Source organism: Procambarus clarkii, chromosome 81 (assembly GCF_040958095.1).
Source record: "Procambarus clarkii isolate CNS0578487 chromosome 81, FALCON_Pclarkii_2.0, whole genome shotgun sequence".
NCBI lineage: Eukaryota > Metazoa > Arthropoda > Malacostraca > Decapoda > Cambaridae > Procambarus > Procambarus clarkii.
Genome location: NC_091230.1, coordinates 19,073,113 through 19,097,180, shown reverse-complemented (window position 1 = coordinate 19,097,180; position 24,068 = coordinate 19,073,113). Strand labels below are relative to the sequence as shown.

Sequence of the window (24,068 nt, the reverse complement as noted above, 5' to 3'; positions counted from 1 at the left end):
CACACTTTATCCCCCGCGCACCTTCCCCTCCTGTCAGAGACCTTCGGGAGAACCAGCTGAGTGTGATGGACCCGAGGGTATTCTCCGGACTCGCCAGCCTCCACCATCTGTGAGTGTTCGTGCCCTCTATACTTGTCCTCCACACGCACACCCCCTACACGATCCAGTACTCACTCACTCACACTCACACACACACACGCAGACTGATGACTAGATAGATATAGAAGGAGTCTCCTTGACACCACAAAGCTCTTGTGACATTGTTTGAGCAAAGTTTTAATTGCCATTTTTCTCGGCTACACTAATGGTACTTGTGCAGTTATTGAGTGTCTGGCGTTTTTGAACCCGTTCTTTCCCATGAGTTTATGCATGCTGTCCTTCTACCCGCCCCCCTTTTTCCCCTCCGTGTGTGCGCGCATGTGCGTGCATCAGTGCGTGCGCGTAGCCATTTCTCCGTCCACGTACGTTCTGTTCGTGTATATGCGCACGTGTGTAGGTATACATATGTGGGAGCATTCATTAAGTCCATTGGGTGCAGTCGCGCCTCCACAGATCTCCAGTATCAGCTCTTGATACTGGTAATGGCTCAAAAGGGCCACCACTTACGGGCTATTCATGCCCGTGCCACCTCTTGGGTGGCTTAATCTTCATCAATCAATCAATCTTAAGTCCATTCGTGCATGTGTCCTTCCCTGTGTAAATGCATCTGTTGCCCAGGTGTCTGTGTCCGTCCATGAACCGTCTCTGAGAGCGACCTTCCGTCCGTCCACGAGCTCGTCCGTCCATGTGTCTATAGGCAAAACACTGTATTTACCTAGTTGTGCTTCCGGGGGTTCAGCTCTGCTCTTTCGGCCCGCCTTTCAACTGTCAACTGTTACCAACTACTAATTCCCCCTTCCCCCCACAGAAAGCAGCCCGTAACAGCTGTCTAACTCACAGGTACCTATTTACTGCTAGATAACAGGGGCATCAAGGTGAAAGAAACTCTGCCTTGTCCGGGAATCGAACCCGGGCCACAGGATTAAGAGTCCTGCGCGCTGTCCACTCAGCTACCAGACCCCTGTAGGGGGCCTGTATTTACTGTATTACTCCCCATTGACATAGGAAGCCATTATCGTAAATCCATATATCATAATAACATCTAACTCATTGCATTTTCAGAATTATTTTATTTTTTCCGTTTCATTTTCTTTCTCTTATTCTTACGTTCCCGTTCTTACAACAATCTTCCACCCCATTATTACACCCATCACATCTGTACCTTTCCTCTTGTTCTTACCTTTCGATTTGCTCTTGCCTTCCTTTAGGAATTACCTCCTCTTATCTGCGCTACTTGGAACTTTTGGGTTCGAGTAGCTTAAAACACCCACCACTACCACCTCGCTCCCATAACAATAGACTTGATATTGTTCCATTCACCTGGGCTCTTAGGAGTCTCGAGACTCCTAGAGTCCCTTGGAAATAAACATGCCATTCACCTGAAGTGTGGATGACAATTTATGACTTGATAATGGTCCAGGATGGACCGAAACGTCGTCGTCTCCTCATCTTCTGGTGAGTGGTTTAGTCACATCTTCAGCCACGTTACTGTGACTCGTGGTCTGTACTTAATTTAATTTGGGGGGGGGGGAGCCTTCCGTGATTTTTTTTCCTTGGGTGAAAGTTTCTAGCCCTTTTGTACCTGATTGTTCTGTACTATTTTTCTCTACGTAAGTGTAACTGTACGTGTACTTGTGTTACATAAAGACAGGCAGACCGACAGACATAGACATTGCTTAACTAGTAATCAGTGTATCATAATTCCCGAACATAGAGAAACACAGACAGCTAGACAAGATTGGCCATAGATGAAGAGACGAAAATCTGACACAACCCTAAACAGCAAAAGGACCAGCACCTTATGTTACTAAGACCCCCACCCACTTCGTCAGGTGGACGGACGAGTTTCGCTTCTGCTGCCTAGCACGTCAGGTGGGGCGGTGCCACCCTCCTCCTGACGAGTTCAGCTCCTGCGAGGACCTCATGACCAACGGGGTCCTGCGAGTATGTGTCTGGGTCCTGGGCTTCATAGCTCTCCTCGGCAACTCCTTCGTCATCGTCTGGAGGCTCCTCTATGAGAACGATAATAAGGTGAGAGGCAAACGTTGATAGAAGGTGTATCAAAATAGAACAATGGACGCAATGGATGATGTACGTCACGCTGCCGGTCAGGTTAAGCACAGTTTGGTTTGGCGTGTTATTGTATGGGTGACTGTGTGAAAGCCTCGCCCTTGGCTAGAGCAACCTCTATATACCAAGCAGAATTCATGCACCCGACAATGGTATGTCAGACACACTTGAAGTCGTGCATGTGTTTTCCCTACAAAGTATTGATCAAAATCAGGTACAAAAAGTGATGACAGCATATGGTTGCTCGTGTGAAGTGATAATTGCATGTGGCTGCTCAGGTATTATGATGACTGCGTGTAGTTCAGGTGTAGTGATGACCACTGGTGGTTGCTCAGGTACACTCCTTCCTGATCACCAACCTGGCGCTGGGGGATCTGTGCATGGGACTCTACTTGCTCATCATTGCCGCCGTAGACATCAACTACCGCGGTGTCTACTTTATCTACGACGCCTTCTGGAGGACCTCCTCGCTCTGCCAGCTCGCAGGCTTCTTCTCCACCTTCTCCAGCGAACTCTCAGTCTTCACTCTCACAGGTAAACGCCTTCACCTACAGCAGAAAACCTAATCAGCCACGTGCTGGTCATTTATGATATCACATCCGTACTGTCTCAGGAGCTCCCGGGAAAACAAGACACCAGAGGTATGGCACTTCTCTTGCTTAATTATAAGCAGTAAATATTTCATCTTCTTAGATGAGACATTTACTGTGAGACGTTTTATTTATTTATTTAATCATTTATTTATTTATATACAAGAAGGAACATTGGGTTTGTGAGGATACATAGCAAATTACATTCTAGTAAAGTCACTAGTACGGGCAGCGTTTCGGGCAGGTCCTTAATCTAACAGATAATTTAAAGTAGGTAAATTCTAGCAAAATTTATAAAATGATAACAGGTACATTGTAAGAACAAAAAAAAATGAGAGAATTGTAGGTATATTAAAGCACATAGGTAGCTCAGATTGATTACATTGACAGCTTGAATGGTAATTTAACAAAGATTAATAGACACAGAACAGCATATTGCTAGCACATATAATAAGACAGCAATGATCACAATGGTCAAGTTGTTTGGATAAGGTACATAAAGATTGGGAGATTGGGTAACACTAGATACAGAGCAGTTTTAAAGCACTGAGTAGGAAACTATGAAGATGAAATTAGGTACTTTTTGTTTTTGATTGAGGCAAAAGTTACAGCTTTTCAATTCATTAGGGAGCGAGTTCTATAGACTAGTTTCCTTTATTTGCATAGTGTTTACACAGTGTAGTATTTGCATAGTGATTACACGTTAGCTGTACAGTATATCCATAAAATTAATAAATTTGTAAATCCAGCAGCCCGACCTGACCTCTTAAGACAAGTTTGGGCTGGGGGGCATAGACAGATAAGGGACTCTCCTTACGTTGTTCTTTAGTTACGGTGACAAATATAATGATGGCTTTAGCATCTCGACTCACGCCTGAAGAGGCTTCTGCAATTATTAGTGATGTAATATAAACAAATGAATATAATCCAGTAGTTCTTAAGTTTTAATATTTCTACAGTAAACACATCAGTCATTACTTATTTTCCTTAGGAACTCTCTTCAACTGGTATGTTTTAAAAGGTAATGTTCTCATGCCCATAATTCTAGCTGTCTTTACCTGGACATCTCTGGATACACACAGAAATGACAATAGCGTGATGCATCAAATGAACAAATTCCGGGATCATCTCGGATGTAAGTTCGAACCCTCATCACGGCCCTTGTGGATTTGTTCTTTATTTTTTTTTTTTTTTGCCAGTTATAACCAGTGGTATTACTATCGCTGCCTTTCCTCTCCAGTCACCACCAGCCTTCACCACACTACCTCCTCCGTCCTTCAGCTTTACCACGGCTGTGGTCATGGCCGCTCCTCAACGCTAACCATCCTTACATCAATAAGTTCTTCTCTGCCCTCGCTAAACATTCTCACATCACCAAGTCCTTTTCACCTTTGCTAACCTTCCTTTTATCACCAAGTCCTTCTCCGTCCCCAACAGTTATCACGCTGGAGCGGCTAGTGGTGATTGTGTTCCCATTCCGTTTGCCTCGTCTGAGTATGAGATGGACCAAGGTCATCATGGGTCTAGTATGGGCAGCCGTTGCGTTCCTTGCCGCCCTTCCTCTTGCAAACATCCAGTACTTCAGGTTAGCACCGGTCACGCATTAACTTTACCACGCCTTCCTCCCCAACCCTCTACCAGTGCCTTCTTTAGTGTCTACGTGTACTTATCTAACAGTTTTCAGATCGAACTTCAAAGCCTTGACTTTCTATCGGCCAGTTAATAAAATAACTCTTGACCCCTTTGTTTATCGTCATTCCTGCTTTAAAATTGCGGATGGAGGAAGCTGCTTCTACTTTCCTTTCTAATTTGTTTCACTTGCTTGCTGTATATGTGTAAAGTTTGAATGGTCTAAAAGCTACAGATGTTTCAACAGCAAACTGAAATAACCTCTCAATGATTGGAACCTACGCCGCCAGAATGGCACCCACAGTACTCTGCCCACTCGACCAACAATTACATTAAAAATATTGAAAGGTTATTACACCTACCTACGTCTAACACCCCTACAGACCCGCTACACTCGTGGAGATAGGAAATAGTTAGTTCAGTAAATAGGTACCTGGGAGTTAGCAGCCTTTATGGGGTTGCATCCTGAATAAATAGTTTTAACTTTGGGAAGGGGATCTCGATATAAGGCTGAATTTTATTGTCTCTTGTGCACTTTGCACAAGAGACAATAGAGAGAATTGAGCAGACAATAGAGAGACAAAGTTGCCTAAGAAACCGAATTTTCCTGAGATATTATATGTTTCACTATTTTTTGTATGGAATGATGCTTTACATTATATATAATTAGATTTCTGTATAATTTGAGTTAAAACCAACGTAGAAATTTGATCAAACCTAACATAAATAAGTCTGTAATTGACGACCAAATCACACATCAGAAAATGGAGAAAGGACAACGTTTTGGTCAGTCCTGGACCATTATAAAGTACTGTAGTCACGCGAATTTATAATATTCCAGGACGATAACGCCACGGCTGCAGACTCTCCTTGATACGCTTGCAAATAAATGTATTGAATGTGAGCTTAGTCTCCACAGGAAAATCTAGGACATAAAAATCAATAATCCTCCTGTTTTTAAAGTCAATGATCAACGCATTGAAGACTGCAGGCAATACAAATACCTCGGTGTAAATATTAATACTGTAGTGACATTGTAAGTGAACTACAGCTTAAGCTTAAAGAAAGGTTAAAACCTCTTAGAATGCTTGCTGTGAAGCACATTGGTATTAATTTTAAATATGCCAAAATGTTCTACATGATATTCATTAGGTCACTAGTAGACTACCATGCCATGCACCTTATTAATCTCCCCAGTACTAGCCTGAAAGCTTTAGAGAAAATTCAAAATGAAGCCATGAGGTTAATTCTTGGAGCTCCCAGATGCACAAGAATCAACAACATAGGGATGAGCTGAAACTCCAAACCATATGTGAAAGAATTGAGCAGTTCAATACTACCTTCTGTGTAAGGGTGATGAGAGATCCAACATCACCCTTACTACTTACTACTTAGAGAAAAACTAACTAAAAAGAGGAAGGTGTTGACAATGCACCAGCTGGCAACCTATATGCAAGCTGATTGAGTAGAAATGTTGCCAATCTCATTAAACTGAATATTCCAATTGTATACAATGTACTAGCCAATGATATTCCATTATATCTGTATCTTTGAATGCAAGTGTCTTACACCTCCATCAGCAAAAAGTTAGGAAAACCCAGCACTCCTGAAAGCAACAACACTTGAAACTATTGATTCTCTTATAAACAACTTACAGCCTCACGAGCATTATGCTTACGCTGATGGGTCTGTTCAAATGTCACCAGGTCGCACTGCAGCAGCCTGTAGAATATACAAAGACAACAGATGTACGCAGACAACGTGTGAGACTCAATACTGTAACTGGCTTAGCTCCACACGTGTAGAATTAGTGGAACTCGATACACTCGATACTTTAAGTGAAATGAGATACACAAAGTGGTTTTACAAAAATTCCTCCATTCATAGCACTTTGATGAAATTCAATAGATTCACACAGGACCATGTAGTTTATAAAAATTTAAAACGACTAATAAATAAATGGATAAACTTTCAAAATGTATCCCAGTGGGCACAATATCCAAATGGAACATTAATACGACTTTGAATTAGCATTACTCCTGGATATTGTGCCCTCTACATATACAGTACAGTAGTTAATTAAGTGAGGGTTTTGTTTATACAGGAACTTCTACGGGCGATCTGGGGTGTGTCTGGCTCTACACATTACCCACGAGAAACCCAGTGGCTGGCAGTACTCTGTGTTCCTCTTCCTGGGTGAGTGTAATTAGAGGATGAGAGATACGCTCGTGGTGTCCCTTCTTCCAAGCACTCTATCATATAATGCTTTGAAACTACTGATATTTTTTGGCCTCCACTTCTTTCTCACTTACCTAGTTCCAACCGTCTACGGTACCACTGTTTGCAAAAGCATCTTTATGAATTTTTTTTGTACCTTCATCTTCCTTAGCTTTAGAAGCCATTCAGTAGCATATCAACAACTTTGTTATTTTGTTCTTTTTTGATATACAAATGCCACACAGCTGCTGTATATTCTAATTTCAGTCTCAATGTTATGAACAATTTCCTTTCTATCCAAATTCACCTCTATATGTCTTTCTCAGAGTTCTGCATCTTTTTGCATAATAGATATGTGTCCTGTTTTCCCCAAATTAAACATTCCATTGTGTACCTTATGTCTACATTAAATTCCATCTGGAATTTAATGTGAACATTACATTATTTTGTACATTCACTTAGTTTGTCTAGGTCATTTTGAAGGGCATGACAGTCATCTTGGGTTTATTCTCAATAGTAGCTTATCTGCCAACATATTCATATAATTCTGAATTTCTTCTAGTAGATCCTATATACTGTATAGACATACCATTACTGGCACTAGCACCAGGTCTTGTGGTATTCTATTAGCAACATTTATCTAGTCTGTTACATTTCCTCTAATTACTGCTCTCGTTTTTCTGTCAGAAATTTATTCATCTATGTCAGTAGTCTGATTGTCACCCATCCTATATGTTCTAGTTCCTAGAACAACCCTTTCCACAGCACTCGGTTACAAGCCTTTTGTAGGTCCAGATAGATGTGATTGACCCAGATTTCTATTTTCTGTAAGATCTCTATTGCTCTATTATAAATACTTATTAGATTTGTTACACAGATCTTACTGGTCAAAAACCATTTGTCTGTCCATTATTATGCAATTTCTTTCCGTAAATGTATTTTTCTACACTTGTCAATGATATAGGTGCATATTTACTAATAATGCTTATATAGAAAAAAAATTGAATTCAAGACAGGTCTAACACCTTAGCACAGTGCTGGTTCTGCAACAAATACCACTGCCAATCCCAATCAGCCACTTTTGGAGATGAACATGAATTCTTAAACCTGTAAAAGGATTTATATCTAGCTCTAGAAAGAATAAAAAATGCACCCACGGGAGAATGGCAGTGGAATAAATCTTATACTACTGGGATGAGTATAAGAGAGCCCAGCTATAAGGAACATCACACCCTAGGGCCCTAGGAAGGAAATGACACCCAGGGTCATTGTTGATTTACAATGTAATGATTTGTAAATCAACAAATCTACACGAGCATAGAAAAAATACAAGTGGTGATACTAGAGACGGATCATAATAACCTACAGACCTACAAAATGTGTACTGTATATTATACACTTGTCAAACTATTTATTCTTATATAAGAAAATAGTGGGTCAAAGTACGTATGCTGGTGGCATTCATGCAAAGTCACCAACACGCATAGTGTTTCCCGCAGGTTTTTAAGCTAGCAAATAAACATAATGATAGATACATTTTAACAGAATTTGAATTTGCATGATAATGAACATCAGTATAAAAAGAGAGAAAATAAAATGATAGTGAAGTTGCACTTGTGCTACCCAGTATATTATAATGTACGAAGTGGGATGTTATGAAGATGAAGTTAGGTACTGTACTTCATAGTTCTTAATAAAGTATAGACTACACAAAGATGATAAAGTAGTAACATTATTTAGAGTAATAAAAGATGCTCATAAATAATAATAATCATAATAATTAATCATAATTTAATTAGTTTTGTCAAGGAAGCCTGTGCATGTATATACTGTATGCTAGACTTGTATCGAGGTCCCACACCCCCACCAAGTCGGACTACTGATCCTCCCCAGGATGCAACTGCACAAAAAATTGACAAACTTCCGGGTACCTATTTACTGCTAGGTGATCAGAACCATTAGGTGAAATAAACGTGCCCAACTATTTCTGTCCCACCTAGGATATGATTCTGGGATTCCCGCTTGTTAGTTGAGAACGAACCTAACTGTGTTACAGATGTAATATATAGTAAATACAAATAAATCACACTGTATTAACAGCACAGTAAATCAGTCTTGTTAAATGTACAGTAATTGAATTGAATGAATGACTAAACAGTGATTACAAAACTGATGGCATAAATATTATTTAAGAAACAAAACCATATTATATACAGTATATCACATCATGAATTCAGTTATTGAAGGCATACATTGTAACACAGTAGTTAACCAATATCTCATTACTGTAATTGACACTCTTGAAAGTATTTGTCCAAGATTTTTCATTACCATCTGCTAGAGTAGACCTGATTAAATGTAAACTATGTCAGCAGGTTAGATATTAGATAATGTGAAGAAATTTTTATTTCTGAAGAATTCAGAAATACAGTAATTTTATTACAAATATTCAAGAAATGTGTGTGTAATTTAAAAAATGTGTGCTTCCAGAAAACTTGACCAAATATCCAAAATTTGCTTACTGTATACAATGCATGACAGTAAAACTGTGTAACAAGCTTATCAAACTAAACTTGCCTGCTTAACTGAATTATGGGCTTTTGTAACCTTTTCCACTACTGCCCACAGAATGGGTATGGGGTGCATAATGAACAAAGTCAATCATTAAATATTTTTTTATGAAATATGGTTTTAAATTTACTATGACCAACCTAACAGTCCACTCTTCTTTACCAGTCCTGAATCTGGCGTCATTTTCTGTGATCGCTGGGTCATACTGGGGTATGTATAAGGCAGCGCGCTCCTCTAGTGCCGCTGTCAGAAGCGACTTGCAACGGCGGGAGTCCAGTATGGCCAGAAAGATGACGCTCATTGTAGTAACAGATGCTGCCTGCTGGCTACCCATAATCTTGTTGGGCGTGGTCTCCCTTGCAGGTGCCACCATACCTCCCCAGGTGTGTCTTGAGAGGTTACATTCCATTAACCATCTCTCTAACATATCTTATTTAATCATTAATTGGTCAGTTATTTCAGGTTTATATCCAGGTTTTATGCCTGCAATGTTCACAGCACAATACTTGCCTAACAAAATTTGTTGGAGTGAATGTTAGCTCCTGAGCTGTACCTCTCCAGCTGTCAGTTGTCTGATGCAATAATTCAATCCAACCCATTTGTTTTTTGTTAAATCTGCATTTAAAACTATGGATGTAGGTAACCCCTACCAGTTCCTCATTTAATTCATTCCACTTGCACTGAAGAAGTGAGTTCCTCATTTTTCTGTAGGTTTTCTGCATGTCTAACTACCATGTTTTCTCTCTCCTTACATTACTGCTAAAGTAAGACATTCTCTTCCATCAATTCATCCGAGTATTTTCTGGGAGGGGACCTCTAATGCTGCCTTCTTGGTGCTTGCTACCTGGCAAGCTCCACCCAATTTAATCTAGGCTAGATCCTTATGTCATCATCCATAAGCCTGCCAGGGACTAGACGGCAAAACCTAGCTCTCTCTCTCTCTAAAAAGACACAAAAAGCAGGGGATTTTGTTGCAAATTGTAAAAAATTTCCAAAAAAATTCCAAATCTGCAAACAAAAAATAAAATTTTTGTTGGTGGATTTGGAATATTGTTGGCATAAATAATCATGTCAATTTGAGCAAACTACTTCTAGTCATTAAATTTAGCTGCTTAACTCTCAAGTAGTTCAGTCACCTGACTAGTTGTAACTTTTATACTACAGTAGTATCTCCATCTTTGCAGTGTGTTTTTTATATAGTGTATCTAATAATAATTTTTATTTAGGCAAAAGTACATTATACAAAATAAGATACTAAAAGAATGATGTATTGGATTTCGTGATAGGGCAAGTACTATGCCTAAAGCTACTAATATGCACAGCGTTTCAGCCATGATGTAGAAAAGGTCTTAAAAACTAAAGATTTAAAGCATTGAGATCAGAAGCAAAAATTAACTGAAGTAGAGAAATAAAAAAAATGACAATTATATGATGATTGGTACAGCAGAAATTGCAACAGAACATTAGATATTATTTTTTAATAAACAGAAGGAATAAATTTTTTTTAAACTTTTTACACATTTCATTTTTCATTTGTACAGTATTTTCACATTTTTTAAGCGAGGCTCTGTAACTGCATACTCTAGTAGTGGCCAAATCTTGTATAAAACATTTTGAATGCTTCCACATTTAATTTCCTCATGTTTTGCCACTCGAGCATATGCTTCCAATGTGATTTTATTGATGCATACCTCTAGAGATAGATTCGGTGCTATGTTCTATTCTTAAGATCTTTTTCTCTTGCTGACCTTGGTGGATTCCATACTTTAATTTCATATTTCTTGTCTCCACCATAGTCCTCATCTAGATGCCTATAGTCCCAAGAAAAAACACTGATTTCATTACCTAATGGCAGGTATTCGCGTGGGTGGCTGTGTTCGTCCTTCCACTGAATGCAGCTATTAACCCACTTCTGTACACAGTATCTACAGCACCCTTCCTTAGCAAGGCAAGAGAACGGGCCCTCAATGTCCGCTCCTCCTTCAGGTGGTCTCTCTCTCGCAGAGCCACCAACTCTTCTACAGGCACAGGTCAGCTTGACTTAGATTTAGTTTAATTATGATCCCCATACCCATCATGTGAGCAGTAGCAGGACTTTTGTCACAAGAGTTCAGCAACTGGACTAGGTATTTTCTGTGCTAAGCAATTTAGCCTTCATTGCGAAATAGAGTATTTACATTTATGTTGATCATGCACCCCGCACCCATTCGGTAGGCAACAGTAATTACACGAGCTAAGGCAGTATATCCCCTACTTGGAGTAGGCAAACTTGGGATACTTAAAATTTTGGGTAATTATTTGAATATTTCTTTAAATTCTTGTAATGCAGAAAGAATGTAAGAATAGTTTTGTTGTAGTTATGACCAAAATGTATTAACTTTATCAGCAGATGGTACAAACTCTGACATAGCCAAACAGTAGTAACATCTAAGAGTCTGCTATATTATATTGGAAGGCCCATAGTATGTGGTTCATCTTTTGTGATCGTATAATATCTGGAATAACTAACAGATTTTTCTCTCTGATATATATACTGTATTCACCTAGTTGTGCTTGCGGGGGGTCGAGCTCTGCTCTTTCGGCCCGCCTCTCAACTGTCAATCAACTGTTTCTACTACAGTACTGCTACTACTAGTATTTCCCCCCCCCCCACACACACACCCCAGGAAGCAGCCTGTGACGGCTGACACAGGTACTTATTTACTGCTAGGTAACAGGGGCATTGGGTGAAAGAAACTCTGCCCATCGTTTCTCTCCTGGTGCCCAGGATCGAACCTGGGACCACAGGATCACGTGTTCAGCGTGCTGTCCGCTTGGCCGCCGGCTCCCTTTAGTACTGTACTGTAGATTAGTTGCTGTGAATGCTTATCAGATATTCAAAGTTATAATTGACTTCTCCTTTGAGGGAATGTGTTTCATTTAACTCGTCAGTTCTATTGTTTGATAGATCAGTATGAATGGAATCCACTTAAAGTACTGTTTATTCCATCATTGATAAATTTTGCTGTTTGTAGCTAGATTCAGATAACTTGTATAATATGCTTGAATTGTATGTCAACACTTTCGCTGGCCCAGTGGGGTACCCAAATTGCACCGAAAGGCAGGCCAAGCATTTCCGGTGAGCACACATTTCCGAATATGTGAAAGTTGTAGGTTAACGTGTGATGAAATGAAGTAAAGAAAAAATAACCCCCCAAATTAGCAAAATACTGTATAGGGGTAATTATAATAAATATAATATTTTAGGGGATATATTTAGAATATAATTTAGGGTTTTTTTCCACTTGTATAATCTGGTCACTAATCATCAAAACAACCTAGAGAGACAAAGTTTGAAATCTGTTAAAAAATCAGCCAAAAAAATTCAAAGTTTCAAGTTCTGCCAGTTGTGACTGATTTATTTGTTGACCAATTTCATTTTATCTTCACATAGTTAGACAGGTATGCACTCTCCAGGATGCAAAAGTTACAACAAAATTAGATAATAAACAAAGAAGGAAAAAATCCACCTAAATTTTTTTTGAGGGAATTGGTGAAAGTAACAGATAAGTAAATATATCAGATAATACATTGGGCAATGTATTTATATGATCTATAACAAAATAGAGCATAATAACATACTCATTACTATTTGTGTTATATGTATCACTCAGCAATGCTATTAAAGGCACCAACTGCATATCCACTTTGTGAATACTTCTTACTACTATTCTTCTTCTTTGGGTGTTGGACAGGTGCTTGCATCTCTTTATTACTGCATTATTCCTCAGTTTGTTAATAGAAGCTGTTCTTATCAACAAAATGTTCTTCTTTTAAAAAAATTTGTCTAAAATCAATTTCCAAAAATATTTTGATGAAACTTTCAGTGCTGAAGCCAATAAGTTAGAGATTTGTTTAACAATTATAAGTAATTTTTACATAATTTGAATATTTTTCGCTTCTTGACCCCCCTAAGGCTGAGCGGCCCAAGGGTTACGAGGCAATATTAATATGGCTGTGGTCCCAGCAAAGTTCAACTGCCATGCATATTGTAGCCAGTACTGGATTAACAATCATTGACGAGTGAAATGTAACTATCAGCATATAAAATTTCTTTAAGTTCTGTATTGCAGTAGAAATACTTCATCTCTGCATGAATATTTTCAGGCAAAAAAAATATAAAAAGCCAACTAAATCAACAGATATTATTTTGACACCTCCCTGAATAGAGCAATAGTACTTGAATGACAATAGAAATATTGAAGGGAGTCATTTCAGAACAGTAATGAAAGAGGGAGTGGGGGTTCTAATCTCTACTAGATGTTAAGGCTTTAAAACATTTACAGTTGTGGATAATGTAAGCACAATATGAGGGAACATTTTGCAGACATGTCAAAAGTTGTTCCTTTGAGCATGAAATGTTTTCAGCCAAGTCATTTATAAATACATAACCATCTATGAATTTGGTTTTTAATTTGACTTAGCAATAAGTGTTTAAGCCTATGCAAAACTTTTATCTGCCACACAAATCTTCATATCAAGTGGGGGTAAACTAATATAACTAAATAGTAAACATTTGAACTTGTATTGCCATTTATATGACTTGACCTGAATTTACACAAGGACCACCACCTCTAGTGGCCTCAACAGGAAATCCAGTGACGTGTTAAAGGTCCCATTCCCTCCCACATTCCTGAGAATTTTTCTCAGCTAAATTTTTAATTTTGAAACATGGTATTGTATTGACAGTTACAGCTATAGTGGGTTTATTACCCTGTGAATGAAAAAACATCTGTTATCTATCCGACACTGGAATTGCGTTTAAATTTGTTACCCTTCGAGTTACATTGAACATTTTAATGAAGTTGCCTGGATTAATATCTAACAATTTATTCAGTACTTTAAGTCTTGGCAAGATCAGTCTTGTGGTTTGTGGTTTGTAATGTTTCAAGACCCTCAACCTTTCTTGCATTGAGAGTTGATTTGGTTCTGGGGTGATTTGTCACTGCATTGAACTTACAAAGCAGGTATATTATTCTGAAGGTGTGGTCTCCATGCATTGATATGATGGAAGGGAGGGAAAGAGGTTGGGGAGGGCAAACCCAAGATTTTTACAGCTGAATATTCACTTACTTTCTTTCATTCTCTTTTCCCCTCCTTCCCACCCAGTAGAAGTCAAAAGTATATGCTTATTTCTAGGGTTTGGTTTTTTTTTTTTTTTTTAATTTTTTTTGTAACGAGCACCAACTTGCTAAGCAGTTTTTAATGACTGATAAATCATAATTTTTGGGTTTTATCTTAATCACTCGACTGCATGATCATGTTATGGTAATTGTGTATATTGTCATGCCCTACATGCAAGGGCTTTCATTAAATTCTTGAAAAGCATTTACCAGCCTTATGACTTTGTGGAGTTCTTGTAGATACTTTGTGAAGCCTCTATCATTCGTTTCTCACTTTACCATGGATCTTTGCGTCATCTGTGAATTCGATGTTTGTGACTTTTCTCAACCATTTTATTTGCGTATATTAGAAGGGTTGGCTCCAAGATGCAACCTTGCAGGACTCTACTCCTAACCATTTTCCAGTTGCTTTCAACCCTTTGCTCTCTTTTTAATCATTGATTTATCCATTCTAATATTTTGCCATTTATTCTATGTACAGCACTTGCAGTCATAATCCATGAAGCCCACTACACTTGTCATATTTAATATCTTCTCAGCCTCATCAAACCATTTATCTCATCTAAACCATGATATTGTTCCCTCCCCCACCCTTCATTATCTACCCCTTGTAAAGCGGTCGATGACAGGACCATGGTGTTGAAGCCCCTAGAAACCGTAACTCGGATGCCTGTGCTCACCTTAGGCGACTTTGATCACAGTCATGGAGCTCTACCTTCCCTCAGTGCACTGCATCTGGCTACCCCTCATGTCAACCACCTGGCTTTCACCCGCAGCCACCACTACAGGAGGTCACAGTCGCTCCATGGCACTGTTGGTCATGCTTTGTCCAAGTATGTGGTTCATGTTTCTGGTCAGTTAGTGCAACCATGCTCTCTCAGTATGTTGCTAATGTGTCCAGTTTTGTATGGCTTCCATGTCACTAGATACATTTTGTGTACGCTTCAGTGTTTAATTATGCATTTGATTCCTTCCATGGCATGCCCAGGCAGAATTTCTCCTAAACAGAGTTAGATGGACCTTATAGAAACAAACAGTACAGTACATGACTTATTGCTTCTATGTATCTTTCCCCCCTCATGTTGCATCCTAAAATGATTAAAGTATTTGTGAAGTGCTTATTAGGTTAAGGGTTTACTTGCTGGTAAAAACTAATAACACATATTTTCTTTATGAATGTCTGTTATACTAAGGGATGTATTGACAAGATTAAACGAAATACTTTGGTATTACCCTAAATTCACTCTACAAATGTTATTGAATTATTGGTAAAACTATAGTGTTCTGTATATTCCCACTTTATATTTCATAATGATGTAAAGTTGTTTCCCTGACCCTCAGGAGGCAAATGAGCGAAGAGTGGGTTGTGCCTCAAAGGGAAATAATTCCTCTGTGTGAGCTTACCAATAACACACACCCACCACTCTCCAGACAACACTCGCGCAGGAAGAATACCAAGCATCACCATGAGCTCTATGACTGAGGAATACATGTGCAGATGATGAGTCACAATAATGTGGCTTGAAGTTATGAAAACTAAACCCCACACCAGAAGATGAACAGACGATGTTTCGGTCCATCCTGGACCATTACCAAGTCGACTTGATAATGGTCCAGGACGGACCGAAACATTGTAATCTCCTCATCTTCTGGTGTGTGGTTTAGTTCTGTATGACTGAGGTTCTAGGCAACCTAAGTCTCCCTAAAACATTACATACATCACTGCCAATGATCAGAAACGCATCAACAATAATTATTCCTCATATTAACTTTGTAAATCACAAGAAATCGGCATCATTAATGTCAACTCTCTCTTACTACTGTGGTTCATCTTTATTATTACAATCAATAACACCATATTCATTATTCAGAAAAAATATCATTAATAATGTCAAATCCCTTAATCATCTACAACAATCCATCATAATGCACTCACTATTTAGCAATGGCAATATACAGTGATAAAGTGGGCCTATCATTTGATGAAGCAACTCCTCCAGTTCTTCACTACACAATTACTGAAATATTGTCCTCCAATTGATATCTGCACCAAATTTTGTTTGGACGTCTTTCATTACGGTACAGTACATTGTAATACAGTACCCAGATAAGAACATCTTTTTGATCATGTACTTATCACTGCCAGAATCACCCCAACTATAAGTAGCAGCATTAGAGCCACTGTTATCAGAAGGGAAATTCAAGTGCTACCCTTTATTTTCCGAACTGTATAATAATAAACTTTAGATAATGAATTTAAATAAGCAAGCTATGCCAGATCTGGGCCCAATAAGAAGTGCACACGGCCCCTGCAGCACTGTGGTGGCAAGAATGTCGATTTAAAAAGGTTGGTTGGGTCAGATCAGGGTTCTGCACATTTTGGGAGGGAACAGGATTACAGTATAATTAGGCTTCCTTCTACCATGAAAGGGTGTACTTTTTATCACATTGCACATAAAGCCTTGCTACTTATTCAAGGCCTGTAACAACAGAGCTGTACTTTACTGAACATTGTGTGTATAAACAAGCATGTGCCTTTAAAGATGCTCCGGATATTTACCGAGACTCATCTTTTAAGCTTCATGTTAGTGCCTGTGCAAGTGATAAATCAATACCACTTACTACAATTATGGAAAAAAATGTAATGTAAAATTTAAGTAAATGCCTTATCAATATTTAATTATAAAATATTGTTTGTAATGCTGGAAAGTCAGGGATTATATAGACTTATTTTGTAAGCAAGTTGTCCTCCACCATGTCCTCTTCACTAATCAAATTTCATGACAGTACTTCACACCCAGTGTTTTTCTCACATGCTGCTAATATGCACCATCTTGCTATTCTCACCATATATTCATCTTCACCATACATTCATTTTAACTGAGCTCAAGTAGCGAATATTTTCCTGAATGGTGTTTGGATTGGCTCTTAAATATTCGGTGAAATGTATATATCTTTTGGAGAAATTGCTGTTATGTTCATGACAGTTAAGCAGACGATAAGTCACAATAACGTGGCTGAAGATATGAAGACTATACCACACAACGTAAGATAAGGCGGCGACAATGTTTTAGTCTATCCTGGACCATTATCAAGTCAATTGTGATAATGGTCAATCGACTTGACAATGGTCCAGGACAGACCGAAATGTTGTCATCTCGTCTTCTGGTGTCGGTTTAGTCTTCATGAGAGTTAAATTTATTATTGTGTATCAAATTAGAAAGATATAATATGTACAATGTATGTATTTACAATTGTTAATATATTTTGTTAGTGTAAGTTGTCTTACAAATATACGTTTTTTAAGAATAAATGGAGATAACCACTTACCACTACCATTTCCTTGAAGAATATTCTGGAAACATTATTTTCAACCATCTCGCAGCACATGAAATAATTAAGATAAAAAATATGCAAGTGCCTGGATAGAGGCAGGAAAAGTGGGGTCAAGACATCCTCCAGGGAGTCATTCGTGAGCCCCCTCACCATGACATGGTAAAACTCTTGGGGAGGTCATCAATGCAAAGAAAATTATATTCTTCAAACTTGGTAATTAACACATTTAAATACTGTGTATTAATATTTATTTTCATAAAAGTTTCAACCATAAAACATTAATGAAAGTAAAATTTCTAGTAAATAAAAGTGTTTTTATAATAAAATGTTAATACAGTAAACCTTGAAATTAGAGAAACATCACATTCAATTAATTTTAGGGCTGAATTGCATTAACATAAAAATTTGACTGAACAGCACAAGTGCTGGAATTCTTTGAGGTTTTTAGAGTAGAGAAGTGGGGGAGGGGAGAGAAGTGGGGAGCGAGTCAGTCGGCTGCACCGTCAGTTTAAGTAAGTACTGTACTCGGGTTCTTGACGAAAATTATAAAGACTCGAAGAAACTTACAAAATACTTGTTCATGCATTCCAGTTATGCAAATTATATTAAATTTTTGAATCCATTGATGTAATATGTTTACCAATACAGTATGTACAATACATCCAATGCTTCAAATGACATACTACATATCTTTTGGGCATGAGTGGGCATAATATTAGAGTGCACCATGTGATTTTTATGATGGCAAAAGTGAAAGTAATGAGTACTTTTTATGGTAATCTAACATGGATACCAAATAGAACGAACACCAAACATAACGTAATTCTGATGTAGACTTTGCCACACCAAATTCCAAACCTTCCACCTCAATCATCTCTGCCAGTTTAAATTAAGTACTAGTAGTTATCAAAAAGACATAACAAGCACCATCTATGGCACAGAATACTGTACAATACAGTATTATATTTCACTACAATATTGTTATAGAAATCAATGTTTTCTGGGGGAGCCCCTACGGCTCCCCAGAGCTATCCAGGCTGATAGGGATAGTTCTAACTTTTGGCATCAGTCGATGTGGGTAGAGTTCTAGGCCTACCGGGGACCACGAACCAGAAGCAGCCCCCCCCCCCCCTCAGAGAGGCACGAGGAGCAATGGCCCATAGAAATGCAGATGTGATTTTGGAACATTCTATATCTGCCATCGACTGGGACAGGCACCCAGAAAGGTAAGCACCTCAAAACCCCTATTCTGGTAAGACCAACGAAAATAACAAAACAAATAGACAACTCCCCCAAGGAAAAACGAGCAAACAAGCATGACGTCACACAAGCCGTGCCGCATGTCTGCGCAGCTCCCCCCTCCCCGGGACAGGGAAGGGGAAGCCCCAGCCCCAGGCAATAAACACATTCAGTTCCTCGGTTGATGGGATAAGGCTAAGTCGTTGTGGCTCCAGATTCTCTTTGTGCTGTGCCTGGGTTCAGTACTTCTCTTCGGTAGTGTGCAAGCTGGGAGATATATTCCAGGGTATTCAGGCTGCATGCACTTAGGGCTAACTTCCCTAAGTACCCTGTAAGTACCTGCCCTAGGGGCTTGGGGTTACCTTCCACAAGTCACCTTGGGTCTACCTCTGTTGGTCTTTCATTGCTTGGTGATTGACCGCCCCAAGTGTTGAGGAGATTCCTCCCATGTTTGCCTTAGGGTAAGTGGTAGCTTTTGCACTGGTAGGGGCATGGGGTACTGCGCAGCTAGTTTTCACCTATAACCAGCGGCCGGGTCTGTTCCATCTGGGTATGCTGTCCTCTTGCGAGGTTTTTCTTTTTTTTTTGTTTTTGCCTGGCAGGGGGGTCTGCCTTGGTGTCCCATCCCCTTTATATTAGGGTTGTCCGTGTTTGGTGGTACCCCCTGCTTCACCCTCGAGAGTGGATACGTCCCGTGGGTTCAGCTTTAACAGTGTTGGTTGGTAGCTTCGGCGCCGGTTAGCAGTACCCTGTCTGGGATAACCCTTAGACCCAGTCTAGGGGCCCTAGAAAACCCCGCAGGGTGCTCGGGTCCAATGGATGTGACCCCTGAGTCTCCTCTCGCTTTTTGCGAGTTTGAGGGTTGCTCTGTCTCCTTGTCTAAGGACAATGCTCATTGTTTTTGGCTCTGTCATGCTGCCTGTTGGGTCGGTAACACATTCGACCCAAAGTCCTGCAAGCTTTGTTGCTTGTATGTGACTCGGTTCACCCAATCTGATGATGATATTATTCGGGTGCAGGCAGCTCGCGCGTTGCAGAATATGTTTAGGTTGCTGCAGCTCATTAGGTTGGTTGCTTCCCTGGATGTCCCGAGGCTGCCCCGTTTTGTTTATAGGGACCCAGACTTGGGGGGTTGTTGGTCGCTTTGGCCTTGGTTCCGTCCGCACCCCCTCGTTCTTACCCCTGCTGTGGTTCATTCGGTTCCCTCCCCCCCCCCTACTTCCAGCCCATAAGTATCTAAGGGCTTTGGGGTTGAGGCAGGGTTTAGAGATTTCTGAGACTCGGGCGGTTTCAGGGGTTGCCCTTTCCAGGGTGGCTGCGGAGGCATTCGAGTCGGTTCCTCCTGCTGTAGCTCCGGAGTCTGACCAGTGGGCCCATCATCTTCCTGCCATTCTGACTACTCTGGCTTTTTCTTGAGACCGGAGCTTTGGAGGACAACTTGGCCTAGGGCCCCGTTGGACCCTGCCTGGGTTTTCCGACCCTCCAAGCGGGGCTTGATGTTACAAGTGGGGTTTTCTTTTCCCCCTCTGCGTACGGCTTGGATTTGGTTTCGGCTCCTCCCCGGGTTCGGTTCGGGAAGGAGCCTGCAGGTCCTTCGGTTCCATCCTTCCGGAGGTTTTCGGCTTCCCGCATCTTTCCGCATGAGGTACGAGTGGCCATTGCGGCTTACCTCCTGTGCGACCCAGATTATGCCTCTATAATGAATCTGTCTTCATTCAGGTTTGAGTCTGTCTCCATACTGGGTTCGTTATGAGGTTCCGGAGTCATCCTGGCTAGCAGACTGCCTTTTGTTTTCGATGCTTGGGACACCTTCTGTAGTACCCGCACGCTGGAGTGACACGAGATATTGACTGTGGTCCAGGTTTACCTAGGAGGCAACTTTGCGCACCTTAATGAGTGCCTTTTCGCTCCGGCTCTTCTGCAGAATGTTGGCGTGGTTCACCTTCACGTGCAGGTTCCCTCCTTGTCGGCAGCGATTGTGGCTAAAGACTTGCTCGCACGGTGCTCGTTGGCTTTGGTTCTGCGCTTCTTTTCCTTCCTTTAGCTGTCTTCAGATTGGTTTACAGAGGATGTGGAGGCACTTGGGGCCATTCCTGGGTCTAGTGCCTTGGCCTCGGCTGCTTGTGAGTCATTTGCCCCTTTGAAGCTGTTTGCACCAATCCTGCGGGATGTGCTGTTGCAGTTTTTCACTGCGCTCCTCGCGTAGTCAGCAGATAGTGCTCGCTTCCTAGCAGATAGAAGCTGCGTCGCCAGCTTCCTGTTCGGGTTATTCAGGGTTCAGTGCCTTGGCGCCTACCCTAGCCCTCACTCGATGTGCTCATGGACGCGTCGTCTCTCGGCTGGGGCTTTGTGACCAGTGCTCACCAGGCCAGCCAGGGGCGGTGGGGTCAGTCCTTCCGTCAGGCCCACAGTACGGTGCGGGAGATCGCGGTGGTGTGGTTTGCGCTTCGGAGGGTTTGGGTCGCCCGGGGATTGACAATCGGGCTCCATTCGGACTGCTCCCCAGTGGTTCATTTCTTGAACTGAGGGGTATCGATGCAGTCCTTGGCTCTTTGGGGGTTGGTCGCTTCGGTTGACTCGTCTGCCGAGTTCTCAGGGTTTGGCTCTCCTGGTATTCACGTCCGGGGGATGTCCAACGTCCTGGCGAATGGCCTGTCCCAGTTCATTCCCCTGTCCATGGAATGGGTGGTTGAAGCCGACTCATTCAGTTGACTGCAAGATGTTCGGGCGCCCAGAGGTGGACCTCTTTGCGTCGGTGTGGTCGAGGCGTCTTCCGGTATATGTGGCACCCTTCCCCGACCGCTAGGCTGTCGGGATTGACGCATTACGGCAGGACTGGTTGAGCTGGAGGTTCCTGTACCTCTTTCCTCCGGTTCAACTGTTGCTCCAGGTCCTGGCTCGCTTGGAGACTTACCAGGGGCAAGTTGTCCTCTTGGCCCCATGGTGGCTGCAACCAGCCATGGTTTCAGGCGCTGTTTGCCCGGTATCCGAACCCAGAGGATTTTCTGCGGCTCTGCCTCTTTCAGAAGATTGGCCCAGTCCGTTACGAGACCGTTTCGCTATTCTCCTCGAGTCTTCGTGTTTGGTATTTTTGACTCTTAGTTTATCACCAGTTGTATGGTGATCAGGTGGCTTCATTGATGGTGTCCTACCTGCGGGCTTCGCCTCCGTGGCAGTATGAAGTTTCCTGGATGTCCTTCCATTTCTTTTTGACTCTTCATTGTTATACTTTGCTTTCAGTTCTTGTTTCACCTCCGGCTTGCTCATGTACCGCCTGATCCGTCCTGGTCTTTGAACAGAGTGTTCTCCTATCTCTCTTCTCCTCGGTTTGTTGTGGGCCCTTCAGTTCAGGATTGTTTTTCGAAGACTCTTTTCCTGTTGGCATTGGCCTCTGGGGGGTCAGGTCAGGGAGTTTCATGCTCTCCTCCAGTGCAGGGGTTTCTGCTCTTTCGGTCATGGAGATCGGTTTGTTCTTCTGCAGCCGTCTCCTCCTTTTCTGGCGAAGAATGAGACTGTTTCTTTCCGGAGGGGTCCTTGGGTTGTTGATGCTTGGTTGGTTAGGCTGGGGGTGCATCATGTTTTGTGTCCGGTTGTGGCCCTCCACCGTTATTTATGTAATCTCAACGACCCATTGTATCTTTTTGCAAATAAATTATTAATAATAATATTATTATTATTATTATTTGCACGCCATGGCTTGTGTGTCCGGGGATGCGCTTTGGGTTGATCCAGTTTCCCTTCTTCCCTGTTCACGGGGTACAGGTCACTCAGGTCGTCCGCAGGGTTATTAAGTCTAGCCAGCCTGCGGTCTATCCTCGTGCCCATGACGTTCGTAAATTTGCTGTTCTTGCTGCCGTTTTTGAGAACATGTCCTGGGATGACATTCAAGCTTTTGGCAGTCGAAAAAGGTCCTGGCTGCACGCTACCTTGTGAACGTTCCTGGGCCTAGTCGGGCCAGTGTCGCTTTGGGTCGGTGGCTGCAGCCTGTCTTAACTTTGAGTTGAGGTGTGGAGCACCGACCGCCTCCCGGGTAAGTCCCCTTTTTCCAGTCTTTGGTGAAGTAGCTCCAGGGAACCATAGAGTCTCCCCCCAGAAAACCAGTGTTAAATGTTGAATGTAATGAAACGCCATTTTCTGGGCAAGTCCCGGAGGCTCCCCCGGCAACCCTCCCTCCCTCCAGTTGGTGGTTTTCGCATATTTTGATATCCAGCCTCGGAACTGGAGGTGTGGATTGCAAGCGCGAGGGTTTGGGGCTTCTCCCTCCCCCTCCCGGGGAGGGGGCAGCTGCACAGACATGCGGCATGACTCTTGTGACGTCATGCTTGTTTTCCCTTGGGGGAGTTCTGTCCTTTTGTTTCGTTATTTTCATTGGTTTTATCAGAATAGGGGTTTGTTTTGAGGCGCTTACCTTTTTGGGTGCCTGTCCCAGTCGATGGCAGATATGGAATGCTCCAAAATCACATGTGCATTTCTATGGGCTCCTCGTGCCTCTCTAAGGGGGCCAGGTTCTGGCCGTGGTCCCAGGTAAGCCTAGAACTCCACCCACATTGACTGATGCCAAAAGTTAGCACTATCCCTATCAGCCTGGATAGCTCTGGGGAGCCGTAGGGGCTCCCCCAGAAAATGGCGTTTCATTACATTCAACGCTTTTTTTTTTTTTTTTACCCTTATAGAAAAATATAGGAATAATCTGTACACAAAATAATGGATGAAACTTAAGAACTAAGAAGGTTCATTAACATTGTGAGATACGACAGTTTGTCGCTAAGCAAGATATTTAATACGAAAATAAACCAAAATTATTCTTTTCTTTCTTAGCATGATAGAAAAATAAATTATATGACCATTCACATTAGAAAATAACAAACAATAATAAACAGCATTACAATAATATTTTACTTTTTGTATATAAAGGCGAGATGTGTGAATCTAATCATGCCGGGTTTACCTTGGGGTGGCAGACTGGTAGACCCCAGGAACACAAAAGTGTTAACCTGTCAGAACAGGGAAATTATGTTAGACGGTTTCTGATTTTTTTGATGGACAAAGTCAGTCACTGCTTGATGGGCGGTATCTCACTTTCTCCCCAGTCCCTTTTTTGTAATACTGTACATCTATGCAGTGGCAAAAATTTCCTGTTAAGTGCAAAAGCTTT

At 41.3% G+C, this 24,068-nt stretch overlaps 2 protein-coding genes across 12 annotated transcripts in view; one reads left to right on the top strand and one right to left on the bottom strand.

The window, feature by feature from the left end:
• LOC123773049 (G-protein coupled receptor GRL101) overlaps positions 1 to 24,068 on the top strand; it is a 119,334-nt gene that overhangs the window by 85,326 nt on the left and 9,940 nt on the right. For 5 of the 9 annotated variants that reach the window (XM_069315256.1, XM_069315257.1, XM_069315255.1 and 2 more), the window contains 9 exons: positions 38 to 109; positions 1,932 to 2,130; positions 2,505 to 2,703; positions 4,197 to 4,344; positions 6,493 to 6,584; positions 9,342 to 9,559; positions 11,032 to 11,206; positions 14,955 to 15,171; positions 15,680 to 17,667. In XM_069315256.1, the coding sequence (XP_069171357.1) occupies positions 38 to 109; positions 1,932 to 2,130; positions 2,505 to 2,703; positions 4,197 to 4,344; positions 6,493 to 6,584; positions 9,342 to 9,559; positions 11,032 to 11,206; positions 14,955 to 15,171; positions 15,680 to 15,821 (1,462 nt within the window). In that variant the 3' untranslated portion in view covers positions 15,822 to 17,667. Of the gene's footprint in view, positions 1 to 37; positions 110 to 1,931; positions 2,131 to 2,504; positions 2,704 to 4,196; positions 4,345 to 6,492; positions 6,585 to 9,341; positions 9,560 to 11,031; positions 11,207 to 14,954; positions 15,172 to 15,679; positions 17,668 to 24,068 lie in introns of those variants that run through there. The other 4 variants (XM_069315259.1, XM_069315258.1, XM_069315262.1 and 1 more) reach the window with 4 other exon arrangements.
• Positions 17,906 to 24,068, bottom strand: part of LOC123773119 (alpha-(1,3)-fucosyltransferase C) — a 30,956-nt gene continuing 24,793 nt past the window's right edge. For all 3 annotated transcript variants that reach the window (XM_069315264.1, XM_069315266.1, XM_045766613.2), the window contains exon 11: positions 17,906 to 23,907. The gene's annotated coding sequence lies outside the window, so the exon portion shown is untranslated. The remainder of the gene's footprint in view (positions 23,908 to 24,068) is intronic.